Below are 20,815 nucleotides of genomic sequence, written 5' to 3'. Positions count from 1 at the left end.
TTTCTGTGTTTCTCAGAAGCAAGGAGCAGGGACCCTTGGAGAGGATTTGCCAGGACTTGCCCTGGTATTCCATGATCACTAAGGAACGTCTGTGTCTGTGGGGGCCTCCTCTTTGAGAGTAAGAAGCCCTGAGAGGTCACATTCACGTGGATCCTCCATAGATGGTGATGGAGTGGGAGGACTGAAGTGAAGTCACCATCAACTGCACACTAACTGCAGGCACCATAACCCAGGCGGAGAATCAGGCAGCTGGGGCAGGGGATCGGGCAAAGGACTTCAACGTCCTGACCTTTAGGAATCTCCCTCAAGGACACCTAGGAGCCCATCCTTAGAGAACAGGACCCTCAGGCGAGCTCAGACCTTGGCCATTAGGACTGGGGCATCATCAAGTGCTGCATTTTGTGTTCTTCAAAGAGGTCTGTGGACTATTCCCTTCTCCAGGTTACAGCCCCTCTCACCCCAGGGAGGTGATGTTGCAGGACAGCATAATCCACTCGCATCCACATTGGAACCCACAGCCACAAGCAGTGGGGGGAGGGGTGCCACCCATCCTGAGGTGCTAAGGCAGCTGAGCACTATTCCGACTGACTTTTCAGGGCCAAAGACGAAGCTGCAAGCGCTTACTGCCCCCTCCCTTCTGGTAACTTACCCCTTTGCTGAGTTCTGCTCCCTTCCCCAGCCTCTGACCAGGCAGTAAGAGTCCTTAGTTGTGTCAACCAGGTGGTATTGTTTGCACTGATCCCCAGTTTGGGGTGAAAAACGTGATATTTAGCAGGGAGCTTGAGTTTAATATGATCTTTCTCACCCCTCTCCTTTGCTTTACAATGAAAAGCTCTAGAACCCTCTCTGGGAACCTCGTTTTTGCAGTCGGATCCCCAAGTTACACTGTTGTAGGGACCTGTGCAAGCGTCCCCTGGGGGTGTGTCCTGGGCACCCGACCAGAGAGGAGGAAGCGACTGGGCCCTCCCCAAGATCATGGACTGAAGGGCACGTCCAGAGCTGGAGGAATTAACGTGGCACCACGGAAAACGAGGGGGAAAGAGCTGGCTTTGACTCCTACAGGAGGAGGGGCGGGGGAGCCAGTCTCGCTGACTCCTGATTGGTTTTACATTTCATCCAGAATTTTTTTCTCTCCTCTCTTGCTCTCTCTTTTCAGTTTCTCTCTCTGATCCCAGGGGAGGGGAAACGGGAATAGTGAGAGATCAAAAATAAACCTCTTATGTCAAAGCCGGGAAGGAAGTATAAATACGAAGAGCTCGGCAGCCCACTCGGTGCTTCCCGGGGTGTGGAGGAGGCGGGCGTGAAGGGCGCGCACGCGGCCAGGGCGCCAGCTGCTGCAGCTCCACTGGCCGGGCGGGCGCGAGCCTGAGAGGCTGCCTGGGGACCGCCGCCGCTAGACGCCCACCGGACACACGCCCGGCCAGCCGCCGAGCGCCTACCCGCGAGGACAGCGGCCGGGCCGCCCGCACCTGCCCGCGCCGGGCCCCCTTCCTGCGCCTTCCGCGCCGCCGCCGCAGCCCCCATGCCCCGCGCCGCCCCCCGGTGGCCGCCGCTTCTGCTGCTGCTGCTGCTGCCGCCGCTCACCCGCGGCGCCCCGGCCCGGCCCGGAGGCAGGGGGCCGGCCTCCGCGCTTGTGGTGCCCAAGCGGTTGCAGAGCATCGCCGGGGAGGTCGCGCTCCACCTGTCCGCCTTCGGCCGCGACTTGGAGCTGCGCCTGGAGCCCGATGACAGCTTCCTGGCGCCGGAGTTCAAGATCGCGCGCCTCGGGGGCTCCGGCGGGGCGGCCGGGCGCGAGAGGGAGCTGCGCGGCTGCATCTTCTCGGGCACGGTGAACCGGGACCCCGAGTCGCTGGCGGCCGTCAGCCTCTGCCGCGGGCTGAGCGGCACCTTCCTGTTGGAAGGCCAGGAGTTCACCATCAAGCCCCAAGGCGCTGGGCACTCCCTGCATCAGCCACACCTCCTGCAGCGCTGGGGGCACGTGCACCCCGCCACTGCAGCCCAGCCCCTGTCGAGAGCGTCTGAGAGGGAGGCGCAGAAGGGAGAGGGTGAGAGGCAAGAGAGAAGAGCCGGCACAGCGGAGGAGGACGAAGAGGGCCAAGAAGAGGAGGAAGAAAGTTCCAGCGAGCCACCACCAACCCTGGGGGCCAAGAGCAGGACCAAACGGTTTGTGTCGGAGGACCGCTTTGTGGAAATGCTGCTGGTGGCCGATGCATCCATGGCTGCTTTCTACGGAGAGGATCTAGAGGTAAGACTTGCTGTGCAGGGGTACCCTGATCACCTCCCAGAGTCTCCAAATTGTTCCCTTTCCTGTCCCTCTGAGAAAATCCTTCCAGCTCCTCACCCCAAATAGGGTCCTCTCCTTTCTGAGAACAGGAAGTAACTCTTTTCATGACCTCTGACACCCAGGAGACCACCTGCTCCTGCCACTACCTCCCTTCTGATTGGAGGGGAGGCCCTGGGCCCCCTTCTCCATGTCCACCCCCATCCCACAGATGCTGAACTGAAATTGGGTTTTAAAGCGCCCCCACCCCAGACACCTGCCTCGCCCAGCAGAGAGGATAAGTGAGCATTTGGGAAGAGCATGTACCCCAGGCCCCATTTCTCAGCCCCCTACTGTCTCCAGACCTGAGGGGCTCCCAAGGAAAGGCCGCTGGGATGCAAAGGTGTCCTTTGCCTGCAGAACTGAGGCTGACTTAAGTAAAAGACATTGTTTGCAGGGAGTTGAGGCTGGAAAGGGGCTGCCCAACTTCTGTGCACCCAGCTGGTTCTGATCAGGGGCACAGATACCTTGCCAACCTGGCGCTTAGCCCTGGCAGAACTTGGCAGCACCGGAGTCAGCACGAGAAGGGAGGGGAACAGAATTTCTGCCTGGGGACTCAGCCCAGGAACCTGAAGCTTCAGGGGAGAGGGAAGGAGAAGATGATGGGGATCTGACCTCCTGTGGTGAGTGTTCCTGGTGGAGCCAGAACTATTCTCGGCCCACCTGAGCGGCCCTCCGCCCAGACACAGCTCTCTACTGAGCTGGGGCAGGGCACTGAGTCCAGGGGACACCTCCTGCAGCCAGGCCGATTCCAACTAGATTTCCTGATGCTGCAGACTCAGCAGGAGGTGTGTGTGTCACCCTACACCCCAGCACCTCCTCCAAGGACCAGGTGAAGCAGAAGGCTCCAGGCGAGGCCACACATTCTCTTATCCTGGGAGCGCAGAACCAGAGATGTGCCCCGTGGAGGACTGACCTCCCCAGAAGGCACCGATTCCTGAAACGGGCACCCTGGCCGCAGCTGCCGCTCAGTTGCTGCCATTTTGGTGATGGCAGTCTTGGCCATCATCCTCTTCTAGCCTCAGCCCGTGCCCCGCTGATGCCTGCCTCGAGGGCTTTGGCACCACCTGTGCACAACAGTCTACATGAGGCATGGTGGGCCCTTCTATTTCTTGCCCCAGCTTTCTCAGTCCGTCAGTCACTGGGAAATGCATTCTAGGTGCAAAGGTGGGAAGAACTGGAGGTGAAAGGTCCACGTGGCTGCTCCCCTGCATGCTGCCAGGGTGGTTCAAACCCATCTGTGTATTGGCAGTGTTGGCAGTGTCGGCAGTCTGTGTATTCGCTCCTCCCAGAGCTTGGGATGACAGCTTTGACCCCGCAGCCCAGTTCTGCCCGAGGACTGTGGGTCTGCACTGACCAAGTATCTGCTTCCCGGCCTTCCAGGAGAGCAGGGGAAGGTGCCAGCCCCCTCCTCTGACTCCTGCCCCAGCATGTCCTCCAGAGGGTGGCAGGTGGGGCTTCTCCCATCTCAGGTTGAGGACAGCCATACCTGGCTATCAGGGACCCTGGCCAAGTCCGTCCACCTCAAACCCAGAGTGCGATGCTGAGCCTCCCACACACAATTCCTTTCTGACAGCTGCCTGACAACCAGGAGTAGGAAAGCCCACAAGAATAGGGAGACGCAGCGGGAAAAGTCATTGCTTTTTGGTCTTCAGAGTCAAAATGTCCTCCCTGATATTTCCCTACCATCTTAGCTCAGCTCAGCGCCCACACACTTATGATGCTGTGTATTTGCCTCCAGCATGTACTTGGCAGCTCCAGAGGTCAGAGCCTCCTGAAAGCAGACACGCGGGCTGCCAGGCACCAGGGTTCCCAGGCCGCTGAGGCAAGGGCAGGGCTGGGTTCTGCCCCCAGGGCTGCCACACCAGGCAGCTGACTTCCTCTTTGCAGCCAGGGCCACTTGTACCCTCACAGGACTCTTGGCTGGATGACCCAGCATATGCGTGTCCCATGTGGTCCCCTCCACACACACAGGTTTCTGGACATTCACAGGCGGGACTGCTGCAGCAGCCCAGTACCCCCCTGGGTCAGAAGAACACCCCAGAAGAGCCGTCAGGCACCTTGAAAGCTGAGGTCCTTCCCTGGGTGGGTGGGGCTCCCTCTACCTTTGGGGCCAGCCCTGACACCTCTCCCTTCCTGTCTCTGCCTGCATGCCCTTGTCACTGCCCCAGGTGGGGCTGAGGCCGAGGCACAGCTGTTTCTATGACTGACCCCTGGCCCCTCTGCTCTGACTGTTCACCCACTATGGAGATGCCACAGGATAGACCTGAACTTCTCAGCTCAATCCCCTGGACTGGCCCATAAGCTCAGCCAAGGCACAAGTGAATGTCAAGGCCAGGTTCCCTAGGACCTGGCCTGCCCAGACACACCGCCTCAAATATAACCTACTTCTCTGCAAGTAACTCTTCAAGGAGTCCCCTGGAGACCTCGTTCACACAGATGGAGGTGCTTTGGGGTGTCCCAGCCACCAGGGTATGTAATGAGGATAAAGAGATGCTTCCCCCTCCCCCGTGAAGAGACGCACCTGGACTTGGTAATGGAGTCTAGTCTAAGCATTGCTGAGGCTGCTTCCTAGTGAGCCTTCTGGAAAGTTCAGCACCTCGTGGGGAAGCCACACGCTGAGGACATTCAATCTGCGGAGCGGTTTACAGGGACCACACATTGCAAACACCTGTGAGGGGGCAGAGAGCGAAGGTTACAGAGGACCTGTGACCTCCTCCAGGTCTCCTCACCCGACGGCCGTGCTGGTGCACTGGGCCCTGCCGCCTGCTCAGCACAGGAGGGTCTGTGACTCTGGCTCTGCCTCCCTGACATCGTCCATGCTGCGGGAATGGGTCACTGAGCCCAGCAGCCCAAACAGGTCCAGCCACCATGGGAGGCCCAGTCCTGAGAAGAAACTGCCTTCATGGCCAGAGAAAGAATTAACCATGCACAGGACTGGTTTCACCGCGAAGTGACAAGGAAGTTTTCCAGACTCTGTACACTTGAGGAGCTCAGACAAAGGGGGCTTTCTGAGAGGGGGGACCACCTCAGAAGAGACCTTAACTCTGTGTGCACCCAGCCGCTGCTGACTGTTCCCGGATGAAACTACACGAGGAAGGGGTGAGAGTGGGGAGCAGCGCCCCGCGCTCAGTCTGGAAAATTGTCTAGCCAGACCACCAGCTGCTGAGCTTCTCAAGGTGCTGCTGAGCAGGGAGGTCCCCAAAGAAGACCAGAGGCATCCCAGTGTCAAGCTACTAGCCAGTGGCTTCAGGGAGGGCTACGTCACTTCGTTCCCGTTCCACTGCCCTCTGGGAAAATGTCTCCCACCAGCCCTATCACCAGAGTGGCCAGACACATGTCTGAGTCTCTACGGGCATGTTATATGCCCGTGAAGTATGAACCCCCACTGGAAAAGACCAAGTCTTCATTCCTTCAGTCTGTTGCCATCAGAATGATCGACCATATAAAGTACTTCCCAGTTTAAAAAGGCCCTAGTCTTCAACGGTCCTTGAGTCACCACGTAACTCTCCTCCTGTCCCACTGGGAAGGCAGGTAGGACAGAGACAATGTCAAGGGCACGCGGTCTTGCTTGCATACTTTGTTTTCACTGTGCTGCAGTTGTCCTTGCAACAGCAGAGGTGGGTGGCAGTCAGTGCCATGAAGAAGAGCATAGACTTTGACGGAAAATAGACAAGCATGACTTGAGTAAGTTATCCTTTTTTCTGAACCTCAATTTCTTCACCAGCCTGACAGGCACTGTTATACCAAGGATCTGGCAGTGTCTGGAGGAGACAGTAAAATACAAAAGGCATCTGACCCGAGGCCTGACACATAGCAGATGCTCAACAAAGCACATCTAACACCAGAGTTGCCTTGGATGGTGCTTTTGGGCCTGCCCTCTGTGGGACTGGAAGTCAGACCTGCCCCCTGGACCAGGAGATAGGCCCAGAAGTGGGGTTCACAGTCTCATGGCTGCCTGCCTGCCCAAGCCTGGCTCCCTGCCCCCAGGGTCAGTTAGATGCACAGGCATCTGAGCCACCAGTCCTCAGAGGAACTTCTCATCCCCAAAATCTCAGTTAGATTAGAGAAATGGTAGGTGGGCCAGACCAGGACTGCAGACTTTAACAGACACTTTGGACCATACAGGCCTGGCAGCCCTCTTGCGATGGGAATTATCTTAGAAGAGAGCATCCAGGGGAACCTTCATTGTCCTCCCATAAAACCCACTGCCTAAAAGGAAAACTGCTCTCAAGCAGGCTCAGCCTGCCACTTGCATGATTGGAGAGGATGCTATGAGCTCCCTGAACCCCAAGGAGGAGAATCCACGAGCCCCAGGCCGTACATCCCGTGTGCTCATGTACCTTCAGTTCACACCAGGGGTCGATAGTTTCTGCTAGTCTGACAGAGCAGCTTGGGAACCAGAGCCTTCTTAAACCTTAGACTGGTTCCTTATTCCAAGCCTTTAGGGACTGCTGTGGGGCAGCCGGCATTTCTCACCTACATGCCTTCTTTATCAAATGTCATCTCCCTAGTTTTGAGATTGTGATGTTGGAACTTGAAGGGTGTTCTCTTGTGAGGAGGGTTGCAGGTTGTTGCAGGTTGTTCCAGGAGTCGGCCGCTGGTCCTCGTCGGGGGTGGGGGGGGCACCCTGGAAGCAGCGGGTAACTGGAGGGAGCCTGACAGGCTGCCACTCCTCAGCCCTCACCCCCAGCTGCCTAATGAGGTGGTTACTTGTTTCTCTCAGGAATCTGACTCCGGGAGCGGGTGCCAAGTTTCAGCTTTGCTGATAAGATGTTTGCATCAGCCTAAACGTAGCTGGAATGCCTGACACACTAAGTGACCTGCCGACCCGCTTATAGGGCTTACCAAATATCTGGCTGGTTGCCGGTGAGATGAACAGACAGATCCCATTCACAAATAATGTGATTCATCTGGAACTCCCACACACGGCCTCAGCCCCAGAATGTCCCTCTGTAACCTTTCACCTTCGGTTCCTTCCTTCCAGTCCCACCTTCCAGATCACAGGAGGGAAGAAAAAGAGGCTACAGGAGTGTGGAGTCCTGAGGGGCAGGGAGCAGGACTGGCCACACTGCTGGTGGAGGACCATCCCCGTGGTTTCCTGTTCTGTAAAATCATCCTAGACGACGCCCTTCTGGAGGTCCCGGAGGCAGGAGGGTGACCTGATCTGGCCTCCCCAGAGGTCTTGGGAGCTGTTGGCAGCCCAGGGTTGGGCAGAGGCCAAGCACCGACGTCCATTCTTCCTCTGACCTTGGTGGGACCAGAAGCAGTGTGAGCCTGAGAGCCTGGGTCTCACCCGCTCATCTGGCTCTCTCCTGCCTCAAGCTGAGGAGAATAAACCCCCTGGGCTGTCCAGGCAGAAGCCAGGAGGCCAGGCCCTGGGAAGCTTAATGAGAAGAGTGTAGACCTCAGAGGCAGACATGCCTGTGCTACACTCCAGCTTTAAGAGCTGGGTGGCTGTAGACATGATATTTGACTTGTGAGAACCTCCACTTCCTTGTTGGAGAAATGAGGATAACCATCCCTACTGCCCAGATCATTGTGAGCATTTCCTGAGGTGACGCATGTCCAGTGTGCAGAGGAGCTCTTGTTAGGAGTGACCATTACAGCAAAGTTTCCTTCCTGAAGAGTAGGGGTTACCCCAGCAGACTGAGGACAATTCTTCATGGACTCTAACCTTGAGTGCTCAGACAAGTACTTCTGGGCTGAGAGCATGAGGGGACAGGTGACTGGCAGGGAGACGGTGGGTGTCCAGGTTAAGGTAGATAACACGTGCAGTCCAGTTGAAGAACTTTCTGTGACAATGGAAATGTTCTGCAGCAACCATGAGTCATATGTGGCTATTGGTGCTCTTGAAATGTGCCTGGTGTGGCAGAGGGACAGTGATTTTAATTGGATTGAATTTTAATGGATTTAGATGTCCATGGCCATGTGTGGCTGGGCAGGATGTTAAACACACAAGCTTTGGAGCCAGGCCTTCAGGGTTCACGGGCTAGCTGACACACTAGCTCTGGACCTCAGGCCACTTACTCAGCCATGAATTTCTAATAAGTACAAGGAAGGGGAATAATGCCAGACCTTGGGGGGTTTTAGGAGCCTACCCAAAGAGGCTATACCCCAGTGCCCTGCAGTGAGGAGTGCACAACTCAGGTGACAGCAGGGGTGGGCATTGCTGGGAGGTTGACCCCTCCCTCTCCACCCCTGCTTCCCCCAGAACCACATCCTGATGCTGATGTCCATGGCCGCCCGCATCTACAAGCACCCCAGCATCGGTAACTCCATCAACCTGGTGATGATAAAGTTGGTGATCATGGGGGATGAGAAGCTGGGCCCCGAGGTGTCAGACAACAGCGGGCTGATACTGCGCGACTTCTGCACCTGGCAGCGGGACGCCAACCAGCCCAGAGACCGGCACCCCGAACACTTCGACACAGCCGTCCTGCTCACCAGAGAGGTTGAAGGCCTCCAGACTCTGTGGGGAAAGGGGCGGGCACAGTGCTGGTCAAGGGGGGGTGTGGCTCAAATGTGGCGACTGGCTCCCTGCTGGCCCTAGCTGGACAGAGAGCCTTGAATTGGATGAGGGGGAGGGGGAGGAGGAGGAGGTCACGAGGACAAGTATGAGGTATTTCAAGGGAAGCAGAGGAATGCATAAGGGCTCTTGTCCAGGAGTTTGCGACCAACTGTCTGCTGAGGTCATGACAAGATGAAAAGGGCTCAAACTGCCCTGAGAGACATGTGGAGTTGGAACAAAGTTCAGAGGTGCAGCTGCAGGTGCAGGGTTAAACCCAGGGCAGGTAACCAGGGCCTTCCTCCAATGTCTCCAAATCAGGAGGCCTTTCCACCTTCCTAGTGAGGTTTAAGTAGGTGGTTTCCTAAAGCCTAGCCAGAGTCATCATGGGTGGAGGCCCTGCTCCCCGCCCCACAGGCCTCAAGACAACCCTGAGGCCAATGCTGCATGTTTAGCCCCACTTCACAGCTGGGGAATCCAAGGTCCAGGGGTCAGGGCCCACCAGTCTCCCTATGCGGGGGTCCATAGCCTCATCACTCATCAGGCTATCCTGCCTCCCAGGACAGACTTCCCAGGCCCACAGCCTGATGTCTTGCTGATCTAGATGACAAATGTCCTTTGTGAAGAAATAGAGATTTGGCTGAAAACATGTCCCTCATCTCAGGAGGTGCAGGAACATGCAGTTCCCGTCCTCTTTCTGTCCTCACCCCTCACTTTCTCCTGAGCAGAACCTTTGCGGGCAGGAGGGCAGGTGTGACACCCTGGGAGTGGCCAACGTTGGCACCATCTGTGAACCCAGCAAGAGCTGCTCTGTGATCCAGGACCAGGGCCTGCAGGCGGCCTACACTCTGGCCCACGAGCTCGGTGAGACTCCCACCTCCAGAGGACACGACTGCTGGGCGGGGGGACCCGCCTTCCAGAGGCCAGTGGTGCAGCCCCAGGACTGTGCCATGCCTCCTGGTTGTCACAGAGTAACTGCCCTCATGCTCTCCGTCCCGACCCTGAGTGAAGGGCCAGCCTCAGGGGGCACAGTGCTCAGATAGAGCCGTGAGGGGGTGTCGTGGCTAGGCAGTCAGGATTCAGAAGGTCAACTGCAATGACAGTGTGAGAAAGTGAGCAAACGATTAAGGGGAATGTGAATCAGCAAAGGCCCCAGCAGAAAAGAGAGGGACCCGAGTGCTTCCGGTTCCCCTGGGAAAGTGGGCTGAGAACTGTCCTTGAGGAAGAAGCAGGTGGGGTTCCTGGATGAGCTGGCACTGCTTAGGTCTTCAGAGCACTGTACCCCATGGATGGACAGTTGACAGCAGTAGAGGTGGCAGGTGGACTAGGGGTCTCGTCCTCCCCAGGGCACGTCCTTGGCATGCCCCACGACGACTCCAAGCTTTGTACTCGGCTGTTCGGGCCCCTGGACAAGCACCACATGATGGCGCCGCTCTACGTTCAGCTGAACAAAACACGGCCCTGGTCCCCCTGCAGTGCCTCGTTCCTCAGAGAGTTCCTGGACCGTGGGTACGGTAGGTCTCCCACTTCTCCCTGGCCAGCGGCGGGCACCCGCATTCCTGGACCGTGGGTATGGTAGGTCCCCCGCTTCTCCCTGGCCAGTGGCGGGCACCCGCATTCCTAGGCTGTGGGTATGGTAGGTCCCCTGCTTCTCCCTGGCCAGTGGCAGGCACCCGCATTCCTGGACCGTGGGTACAGTAGGTCCCGGCTTCTCCCTGGCCAGCAACGGGCACCCTCATTCCTGGACCGTGGGTATGGTAGGTCCCCAGCTTCTCGCTGGCCAGCGGCGGGTACCCGCATTCCTGGACCATGAGTATGGTAGGTCCCTGCTTCTCCCTGGCCAGCAACGGGCACCCACATTCCTGGACCATGGGTATGGTAGGTCCCCTACTTCTCCCTGGCCAGTGGTGGGCACCCGCATTGCTGGACTGTGGGTACGGTAGGTCCCTGCTTCTCCCTGGCCAGCGGCGGGCCCCCGCATTCCTAGACCGTGGGTATGGTAGGTCCCCGCTTCTCCCTGGCCAGCGGTGGGCACCCGCATTCCTGGACTGTGGGTATGGTAGGTCCCTGCTTCTCCCTGGCCAGCATCAGGCCCCCGCATTCCTGGACCGTGGGTATGGTAGGTCCCCACTTCTCCCTGGCCAGCGGTGGGCACCCGCATTCCTGGACTGTGGGTACGGTAGGTCCCTGCTTCTCCCTGGCCAGCGGTGGGCACCCGCATTCCTGGACTGTGGGTATGGTAGGTCCCTGCTTCTCCCTGGCCAGCATCAAGCCCCTGCATTCCTGGACCGTGGGTATGGTAGGTCCCCGCTTCTCCCTGGCCAGCGGTGGGCACCCGCATTCCTGGACTGTGGGTATGGTAGGTCCCTGCTTCTCCCTGGCCAGCATCAAGCCCCTGCATTCCTGGACCGTGGGTATGGTAGGTCCCTGCTTCTCCCTGGCCAGCGGTGGGCACCTGCATTGCTAGCATCTCGGGATGGGAGACACTGGGCAGCTGTGTCCTCACTGCCCTCCAGGGCTGAGTGCTCTAACACTCCTCTAGCCTGCTGTTCCTCAGCCCAGCTTCTAGCACCAATGAGATTATCTGCAGAGCAGATAAAAGTGGTCTGAGAAGGTCTGTTGGAAAAGGTGGGTTCCCACAGACCTTGAGGGAATGGAAGACTGTTTGTCATACAGAGCAGAGAATGGAGTCTCCGGCTGGAGCCATACATCACAGGGTAGTGTGAAAACAGCAGAGAGGCAGGAATGCCCCATGAGAGCAAGGAGTGGGGCAAGGTGCCTGGTGCAGGCAGCCTGGCTTGTGCAGTAAAGAAGTGAAGACACAATTGATTCTTGATGCAAAAATAATAGATTGTTCAAACATCAGTACTTTGGCTTTAATTCTCTGGGCCTGGATTTAAGAGTCCATTTACATCCCCAATTATACTGTGACTTAAGATTAGTGTTACAATTAGCTGGCCTTTCCTAGGTAACCACTGAATACAAATAAGATGTTCTGGATGACAAAGAATTCAATCCTAAACGTGCTACTGATAGTCAAAACTTGGGAGGAATTTCTCTAGATGATGGAGTGTTGACAGTTTGTGGACTGAGGTCAAGGAGACCTTGAGTGTCATGTGCGAGGAGGGAACCCCTGGCCCTTATTCCTGTTTCTCTGCTTCCTCCATTCCTCAGGGGACTGCCTTCTGGATGCCCCCTCCTGGGCCATGGCCCTGCCCACAGACCTCCCTGGCCGCAGGGCCCTCTATGACCTGGACCAACAGTGCAAGCAGATCTTTGGGCTGGGCTTCCGCCACTGCCCCAACTCCTCTGAGCAGAACACCTGCGCGCAGCTCTGGTGCCACATTGATGGTCCCGACCCCCTTTGCCACACAAGGAATGCCAGCCTGCCCTGGGCCGACGGGACACCCTGCGGGCCCGGGCACCTCTGCTGGGAGGGCAGCTGCCTGCCTGAGGAGGAAGTGGAAAAGCCCGAGGTGAGGGATGACCACTGGGTGTCAGGGAGAGGGAAAGGGGGAGGGCTGTTTCCATGGAGGAAGCCACACTTGAGAGCTAGGAACCAGGAGACTTGGGGCCAGATGCAACTATGAGTAGAACCACACATCCTTTGACACACAAAGCAAAGCGTATTTATTCAAACACGAGGAGCCCTTCAAGGGTGTACTCAGAGCAAATGGACGATGCTATCAGGGCTTGGGCGTTTGGGGAGCTTGCCTTTGGGACAGCGGTGGACTTTGACTTGGAGGATTGGTGCTAGGTGTGGACACTTCTGCACAAGACTGTCGTGGGCACTCAATAAACAGAAGCCATTATGAATTCTATTATAAATAGAGTGAGTGACAGCAAAGAGGGACATCCCATCAAGAAGGAGGGGAAAGTATTCATGCCCTACCCATGTCTGAGATGAATTCATAGCTAGGGGTCAGGACAGTGGGAGGAAGTGTGGGGACCCCTTGTTCCAGGAGGAGGGAAGAAGGAAGGGGAACCACCTCTGAGCCTCAGAGAAAACTTGGCAGAGTGAACCTGCAGGAAAGGCAAGGCAATGTTGAGAAGGGGTTTTAATTGACAGGCTCCTTTGCCCTGCTCTTAGTACTTCCAGACTGTGAGGCTAATCACCTTTCTCTAACTGGAGTCACTGAGCCATCTCTGAAATAATATCTGATGGGTCCCAGCCTGGGTCTGGCCCAGCTCTGAATCACCAGGGTGGCCTGCGCTCGCACCCTCCAGAAGGCTGTCCTCAGGGCACATCCTGTGCACTGAGGCCCAGGGGCCTGTGTGGCCAGGTAATCCACACGTTCCTTCTAAGCTTGGGCCAGGATGGGCATCATGGATTCATTCTAAGCCCCCTCCTAGCCCCTGCCCAACACGTGGCTTTTCCCAACCCCGTCCGGTAGTGTGGGCTTCACACAGTCCTGAGGGGAGAGATGGGAAGGGGGTCCCCTCCCACCTTCCCCAGCAGTGCAGCCAAGCTCCACACAGGAAAAGTTAGCCAGAAAGTGATCCCAGGCTAGTGCTTCTAATGTATTTTTAAGGGGAAAAGACAGATCGGAAATACTGCATATATTGACAGAATCATGTCTGTAAAATAAAAACACAGCACCTTCATGACGATAGTCAGAGCAAAGGTACAAAGGGATATTGATGAAAATCATGTCAGTGGCTTCATCTAGGTAGTGGTATATTTTTAAGCATTACTTTCTCTCACATCTTTCCTATTTTTCATTTTTTATAGGATCACGTATGATTCTTGTAACCTTTAAAAAATTATTTTCATTTTTAAAACTCTGTGTATCCATCCATCACGACTGCCTGACCTCAGGGTCAGTTGTAAAGTTGGATGTGACTCTGTTTGTTCCCAGCATGTCCTACTCACTCCTGGACCTGGTGGCTAGTAGAGTAGCAGCCTCACCTCCCAGAGAGCCTTCCTTTAGGTCAGCGCTGCTCAGCCTCAGCACTGGTGGTGTCCGGACTGTGTGCACCCTGGCTGCATAGGCTGAGCAGCTGCCTGCCCCCCACTCGCTGGAGGCCAACAGCGTACACCCGGCCCAGCTGTGACAACCACAGTGTCTCCAAACACTGCGGGAGTCTCAGCCCCCATGGGAAACCACTGTATTTTCTTCAGCCTTATTCCCATAAAATTGTTTCATTCAGCAGCTCCTACTGAGCACCTAATAAAGGGCGAGGCACTGTTCTAGACCCCTGGGTGCTTGGGGGGCAGCCGAGGGCCAGGCCAGCACAGACTGTGGTCACTGGGAAAACGAATTGGGCAGTTACCGAACTCCACCCACCAGTATAAGCACAGGTAGGAGAGAAGGTCCTACAAAGAGCCCAGGCCCTCTCCCTTCCCCCTACTCAGCGCGGCCTTATGTGTTGCAGGCTGTGGTGGATGGAGGCTGGGCCCCGTGGGGACCCTGGGGTGCATGTTCACGGACCTGCGGAGGAGGAGTACAGTTTTCATATCGCGAGTGCACCAACCCCGAGCCTCAGAACGGAGGGAAGTACTGCCTGGGTCAGAGAGCCAAGTACCAGTCGTGCCACACCGAGGAGTGCCCCCCGGACGGTAATGGCCAGAGCGGCTGCTGCGGCGCCTGCAGCACATCCCTGGAGGAGGGCGGTCTTCCGGGTTCAGGGCTTTCCAGGGTGCAGACAGAAACGGGCTCTCGAGGTACCACACTTCGGGGCAGCCTGCAGCGCCCCTCACTGTGCAGGGAGAGCCTGGCAAAATCAGAGAGAAACAGCCCTGGTTTTTGGAGACATGGACATAGAGGACCTAACTCCCAACCTGCTTATGCACTGGGGCCGGGGAAGGGCTCTGCAGAAGGCGAGAGGACAGTAATACTCCTCCTGGAGGAGTCTAAATCCTGGTCTGTGTGCAGAACAATGGAGGCATTGTCCAAAGCAATTGTTGGAGCCACCTCCAGGGTCATTCCAACCGATGTTCAGCCCAGGGCAGAGGGAAGGTTTCTGAATCTGATCCTAGGACACACTTCTGAGAAGGTTGCCCATCTCCCCTTGGGGCCATGGCATCTGCCTGCAGGAACCTTCCTGGGAAGTGGCCTCATGTCTGCCTCCCAGGCACATCCCCCAGTGCCCACAAGAAAGCACAAGCCTTAACTCCTTAACTCAGAGCAGTGACAGGTGCAGAGACATCAGAGGGAGCCCCTGCAGATCTTTGCCCCACCACCCCCTCCACCTCCCCGTCGCTGTTCCAGGGAGTGTGGCAGGCAGCAGATGACACACACTTTTAGGGAGCTTAGAGAAGTTCCTCCAAGCACAGAAGCCCAGCCCAGGGAGGGCAAATAGCGAGGGAGTCTGGAGGCTTTGTAGTTTTGCAAGACGAGGAGGAGCTGTAATGGCAAGAGGCTCTAGAGCCTCTGCCTGGGATTGTGGGCATCCTCCTGGCACGCTAGTGAAGGGCTCCTGGGGAAACGAGAGAGGACAGGAGAGGGGAATGAATACGAGGCACGAAGGAGACACAGACAGGAGCTGAGACCAGGATTTCAGGTGCACTGGTACCAGCCATCTCTGTCAGTGGGTGTCTAGCACCTCGTGTGAGCCTCAGCTGTCCTGACACCCTCTCAGGAGGGGGCCTGGCCACCCGGGGTTTGAAGCTCCACAGACCATGAAGGTGTCCAGCTGGGTGGGGAACCTCAGCAGTAAGAGCAGTGCTAACTTCAGGACTGCGAGAAGGAAACACCCAGGTCTTCCTGTCTTAGAAGCAGCAGGATGGGTGGGAGACTGGGCACCAAGTCTCACAGGAAACCCCCAGCCTTGGCTTGTGAGCAGTGGACTGAGTTGTGGAGTGTGGGAAGGAGCATGCAAAACCTCAGCTCATCCTGAACAGAGAACAGGACTTAGTGACATGTTGGAAATAGCAGATGTAGGTGCTCAAATGTCGAGAAGATACCAGGGTTCCAGTCTCAGGCAGGAAGGTGGTAACATCACCCAGTGAAGAGTCAACCAGGTGATGGAGGAACCACACGGAGTCGGGCCTCACTGAGCTGGAGGTAATCGCAGTGTCTCCAAGTGGACTCCCCCAAGGACACCCAGAATTACAGCAAGTAGAGTGCAGAGGCAAGATCAGAATTAGGGGCAGAGGGGGCCTTTGTCTAAACATCCAGTGTCAAGAATCATGATCAGCAGAGGGTCCAAAATATACCTCCATGTGTCATTCTCTGCTTCCCAGGCCTACTGAGCTATCCCTATGCTCACCTAGGTTTGGTGTTGGTGGTGGTTTAGTCGCTAAGTTGTGTCCAACTCCTGCAACCCCATGGACTATAGCCCGCCAGGCTCCTCTGTCCATGGGATTTTCCAGGCAAGAATACTTGAGTGGGTTGCCATTTCCCTCTCCAAGGGGTCTTCTCAATTCAGGAATCGAGCCCAGGTCTCCTGCACTGCAGGCGGATTCTTTATACCAACTGAGCCACGAGAGAAATCTAATCGGTAAAGCAGAATTAAGACCCTCCCCAATAGAAATGCTGTCTTTCCCAGAAAACCCCCCCAGGGCTGGCTGCTCCTTTCCTGCCTCAAGAGTGAGCACCGAGGTCAGCACTGAGGAAGGGCGGGCTGAGGTGACCGGCATCCTGGGGCCAGGTCAAGTCCAGGAGGAAGAAGGTTGTCCAGAATCTAGGCATCTCCCCCTCAGGGTCCTCCCTGCTTCAGTTCAGCATGGTGACTCCGTGACCTCTCATCCTTGTTTTAGGGAAAAGCTTCAGGGAGCAGCAGTGTGAGAAGTTCAATGCCTACAATTACACAGACGTGGAGGGAAACCTACTGCAGTGGGTCCCCAAGTATGCGGGGGTGTCCCCCCGGGACCGCTGCAAACTGTTCTGCCTAGCCAGGGGGCGGAGCGAGTTCAGAATATTTGAGGACAAGGTGAGGAACCTTCTGGAACTCAGATGCACGGGTGGGGAGGAAGGCCTCCTGGCCCGGACCACATGCGGGCTGCATCTATGCTCAGGTCCCTTCAGACCCTGCTTCCTTTCTGCAGGTGATCGACGGCACCCTATGTGGACCCGATACTCTGGCCATCTGTGTCCGTGGCCAGTGTGTCAAGGCTGGCTGTGATCACGTGTTGGACTCACCTAAGAAGCTGGACAAGTGTGGGGTGTGTGGGGGCAAAGGCGACTCATGCAGGAAGGTGTCTGGCTCCTTCAGTCCCTCCAGGTGGGTCTCCCAGGAGTCCTGTCCCTAGCTGCGGGAGTGGACCGGGCTTTAGAGATAGACAGTGGCAGCCCCTGCATACCCGGGAGTGCTAGCTGCAGTGTCTGCATGAACTCGGTGTCCTCAGAGTGGTTGTGAGGGGTCAGAAGGTGGGAGAGCACGTGGCGCAGTCTGATCAGCAGAGGGACCACTGGAGGCCACGTGCACAGGGCTGCATCATCTCTGAGTCAGTCGGCAGCAGATATGCGCTGAGTAACCAGGATCCCTGACAGAAGCAGCTACTCCAGGCCTGCTGTGGGAAGGACGTTTCACCTGTACCCGGCGGGCCCTGCCCTTTCTGCAGGTGGATCTTCAGGAAGGGGGTTCTTGGGGGACCTTGGCAGTCTTGGAGCTTCCTGAATCTGAAAGCCCCGGATCCTTTCTCACACCTTAAATCCATAAGTTCATGTGAAGTGAAGTGAAGTGCTCAGTCTGGTCCGACTCTTTGCGACCCCATGGACCATACAGTCCATGGAATTCTCTTGGCCAGAATACTGGAGTGGGTAGCCTTTCCCTTCTCCAGGGGATCTTCACAACCCAGGGACTGAACCCAGATCTCCTGCATTGCAAGAAGATTCTTTACCAACTGAGCCATAAGGGAAGCCCTCCTATATTTAAGTGCTTTCACTTCTGATTGATTCCTAATATGAGTCTGTCAGGGCTAGGATGGTCATTCCCTGTTTATAGATGAGAAAACTGAGGCATGAAGAGATAACGTGATCATCTGAGGTCACCATGGCAGGTAACGACGTCCAAGGAGAGCCCAGTTTTCTCCTTTCCTAGGGGTTTTTTCCTGCCCTGCACACACTTCCTAGAGAAGAAGGGCAGGGTCCATGGCCACATTGCACCCCTACCCAACTCCTTCACGCTACCTCATCTCATCAGAATCAAAGAACAGAATCTGCTTTCAAATACAACTCGTGAGTCTGTTCAAATTTAAACTCAATGATATAGAAAAGAGAACCATGGGGTGTGGGGCAGTCAAAGGGGGAGTCCCCACAGTGCTCACTCAGGCCTTAGAGCAGGGGCCAGCGTCCTCTCAAGCTTCCCAGTGGGCATGAGGAAAGAACAGCAGATAACAGAGTGACCGCCCTCCTCAGTCCTCCTCACCTCCCTCCTAGCCTGTGAGACCAAATACGTTCTACCCGCAAAGAAGAATAAGATTCAGGGTTCTCCATCCCACAGAAAGCCCAAGGCCCACAGGAAAGGGGAGACATTTGCCCCAGAGCACGCTGTCCCCCCAGACGACCCAGCTCCTGGTGCTGGCACGCCCAGGAGAAGGCCCCTGGGCACAGAGTATCACCCTGCTCCCTGCCCTCAGCCACACAGTCACATCTCCAGGAACAGACGGACTCTGGGAGGGGAGTGAGGCATCCATCTGGTCGGATCCTGGAACGGGCATGGGGAGCAGAGTATTCCACGTGGACTCGAGCAGCAACAGCCCAGCTTTCACTTCCCTTTGGGCTGCCTTCCCCTCTGTGCTATCATCAAGATCTCATCTCCAAACATTTACAATAGAGCTGCTGGACAAAGCAAAAATCCCAATGTACAGAGCATTCTTGCTGGCCTCACCAGCTAATTTACTGGCAACTTTATGCAACTATTTCCTGGTTTGATAGTGCAAATTTTTGTCTGCCCACCTCCAATCACTCCACTCTGACCTCCTGAGTGCCTGGCTGGGGAGCCACAGGTCCTAAGGGTATCTTTCTGTTCCTGTCACAGTTATGGCTACAATGACATCGTCACCTTCCCAGCTGGCTCCACAAACATTGATGTGAAACAGCGGAGTCCGCCAGGAGTTCAGAACGATGGCAACTACCTGGCCTTGAAGACCACAGATGGGGAGTACCTGCTCAATGGAAACAACGCCATCTTTCCCACAGAACAGTACATCCTGCTGAACGGGACTGTCCTCAGGTACAGCGGTGCCTTCACCTCCCTGGAGCGGCTGCAGAGCTTCCAGTCCCTGCCCGAGCCACTGACCTTACAGCTCCTGAAGGTCCATGGGGATCCCCTCAAGGTCAAATATACCTTCTTTGTCCCTGACGATGTGAACTCCAGCAAACAGAGCAGCAGAGAGAGGACAACCACCAATGTCATTCAGGCCCTGCTCAACACGCAGTGGGTGCTAGGGGACTGGTCTGAATGCTCTCACAGCTGTGGGGCTGGCTGGCAGCGGCGGACAGTGCAGTGCCGTGACCCCAGCGGCCAGACCTCTGCTGCCTGTGACGAGGCTCTGAAGCCTGAGGATACCAAGCTCTGCAGAAGCCTGCCTTGCTTCTCGTGATCCAGAGCAGGTGACTTCTGCTCATGGACTCGGGGTATGGGGTGTAAGCAAGGTCGCACTATGGTGACCCCACATCTAGAGGTGGTATTGCCAGCCTACCCAGGTCTTACACCGCCATGGCCCTCCATCTGGGTGTGAATCTACAAGGGGAGGAGAGGAGAGTGGAGAGAGACCACAGATGCTGTGGGGTGGACCCTCCTTGGTCCAAGTAGAGGGCATAAGGTAAGAGGGACACAAACAGAAGATTCGTTCAGCCTGTTCGAAAGGGGGAAGCAAAGTTAAATGAAAAAACTGTTTTCTACTTGGTTCCCTTGATAAATAATCTACCTCAGTGAGGAAAATATTAGTCACAGAGAGACGGGGAGTTGGGGTGATGGTGAGCATCACGGCAAGCCCTGTATATGCGCCCTGAGGTGTCTTCAGAGATGACCGGGACTATCTTCAGTATTAAACCCATCGGCTGAAGGGCTGCAAGCCCAGAACTATGAAAAGCCCCGTGTTCTCAGGCTCCCACCTGTAGGGGTGGATCCACTTCAAGTATTTATGCAAATGTGTCTCTGAACTAAAGTGTGCTCTTGTGCTAATGCAGTGGTCTGATCTGGCTCTGTACTTCTCTGGAAGGGCAGGGGACCCTGAGCCCCAGGACAGAGGCTGAAACTAGGTCAGCTCACCTTGAGCACACTCCATGGAAGCTGGCACCTTGCCTGAATCTCTGAGACCTCCCTCTGAGTGCTCTTATCTGCCGAGTCCAGCCAGTTGAGGCAAGGCTGTATCTGCATACTCCAAACTGGAGGTTCCCCAACTTCAGTGGGCATTAGGGTCATTAAAGGCCTGCTTGAAACACAGACGGCAGGGCCCAACCCCAAGGGTTTCTGAGTCAGTGGGTCAGGGACTGCAAATCTGCTTTTCTAACAAGTTCCCAGATGATGTGGAGGCTGCTAGTTTGGGGACCCTGCTTTGAGAAGCCCTGCTCTAGTGGAAACTTCCAACTCTGGGGTAACAAAGGTTTGGCAATGCCTTCAGGTTGCTAATTCTTGGGAAATCCTCTCCCATTCCACTCTGCGTGCGTCCTCATCCTCATATTTACATACCAACCAGCCGGAGAAACAAGATTCTCTTAGCATCTGAGGAATGCCGCACCTGTTTCTAAGGACCATCATCCCAGTGACCTCAGCTCCACTCCACATCGAGTTCAGCCCCAGCCCACAACTCTTTTGACTACACAAACGGCAGCTGTCCCCATCAGTGCTGTCACACAGAATGACCTCCCCACCAGCACCTGAAACCTGCCCGAGAACCCCCGATCCCACCTTACTCCAGGTCCGCTCATCTCTGCCTGGCTCTGAGCAAGCGCCCAGCTCATTTCCCATGTGGTCTGGTGTGCAATGGGCTTAGTCCCTGGGCAAAGAGGATGGAAAGGAACAGACGACACCAAGAGGAGACTCTAATGAAGATGGGAAACTCTGAACGAGGATCTTCCCTTTTCTGCCCCCTTTGG

General features: G+C 56.1%; 1 protein-coding gene across 1 annotated transcript; it reads left to right on the top strand.

Moving 5' to 3' along the window:
• Positions 1–1,522: 1,522 nt before the first annotated feature.
• On the top strand, positions 1,523–19,351 carry ADAMTS8 (ADAM metallopeptidase with thrombospondin type 1 motif 8). Its single transcript, XM_065937060.1, has 9 exons — positions 1,523–2,245; positions 8,535–8,774; positions 9,557–9,692; positions 10,175–10,342; positions 12,003–12,304; positions 14,205–14,388; positions 16,531–16,703; positions 16,819–16,994; positions 18,753–19,351. Exons 1-9 carry the CDS (start codon positions 1,523–1,525, stop codon positions 19,315–19,317), a joined length of 2,667 nt encoding a protein of 888 aa, XP_065793132.1. The 3' UTR covers positions 19,318–19,351.
• The last annotated feature ends 1,464 nt before the right edge of the window (positions 19,352–20,815 follow it).

Source organism: Muntiacus reevesi, chromosome 5 (assembly GCF_963930625.1).
Source record: "Muntiacus reevesi chromosome 5, mMunRee1.1, whole genome shotgun sequence".
Lineage (NCBI taxonomy): Eukaryota > Metazoa > Chordata > Mammalia > Artiodactyla > Cervidae > Muntiacus > Muntiacus reevesi.
Note: the sequence above shows the minus strand (reverse complement) of the source record. Positions and strands in the feature narration are given on the sequence as shown.

Bases quoted from the DNA above. Each gene is read 5' to 3' on its own strand.
- ADAMTS8 (XM_065937060.1), top strand. From the start codon at position 1,523: ATGCCCCGCGCCGCCCCCCGGTGGCCGCCGCTTCTGCTGCTGCTGCTG. The intron at 8,775-9,556 runs GTTGAAGGCCTC...TCTCCTGAGCAG, and splicing joins CCGTCCTGCTCACCAGAGAG to AACCTTTGCGGGCAGGAGGG. The intron at 12,305-14,204 runs GTGAGGGATGAC...TATGTGTTGCAG, and splicing joins AGGAAGTGGAAAAGCCCGAG to GCTGTGGTGGATGGAGGCTG.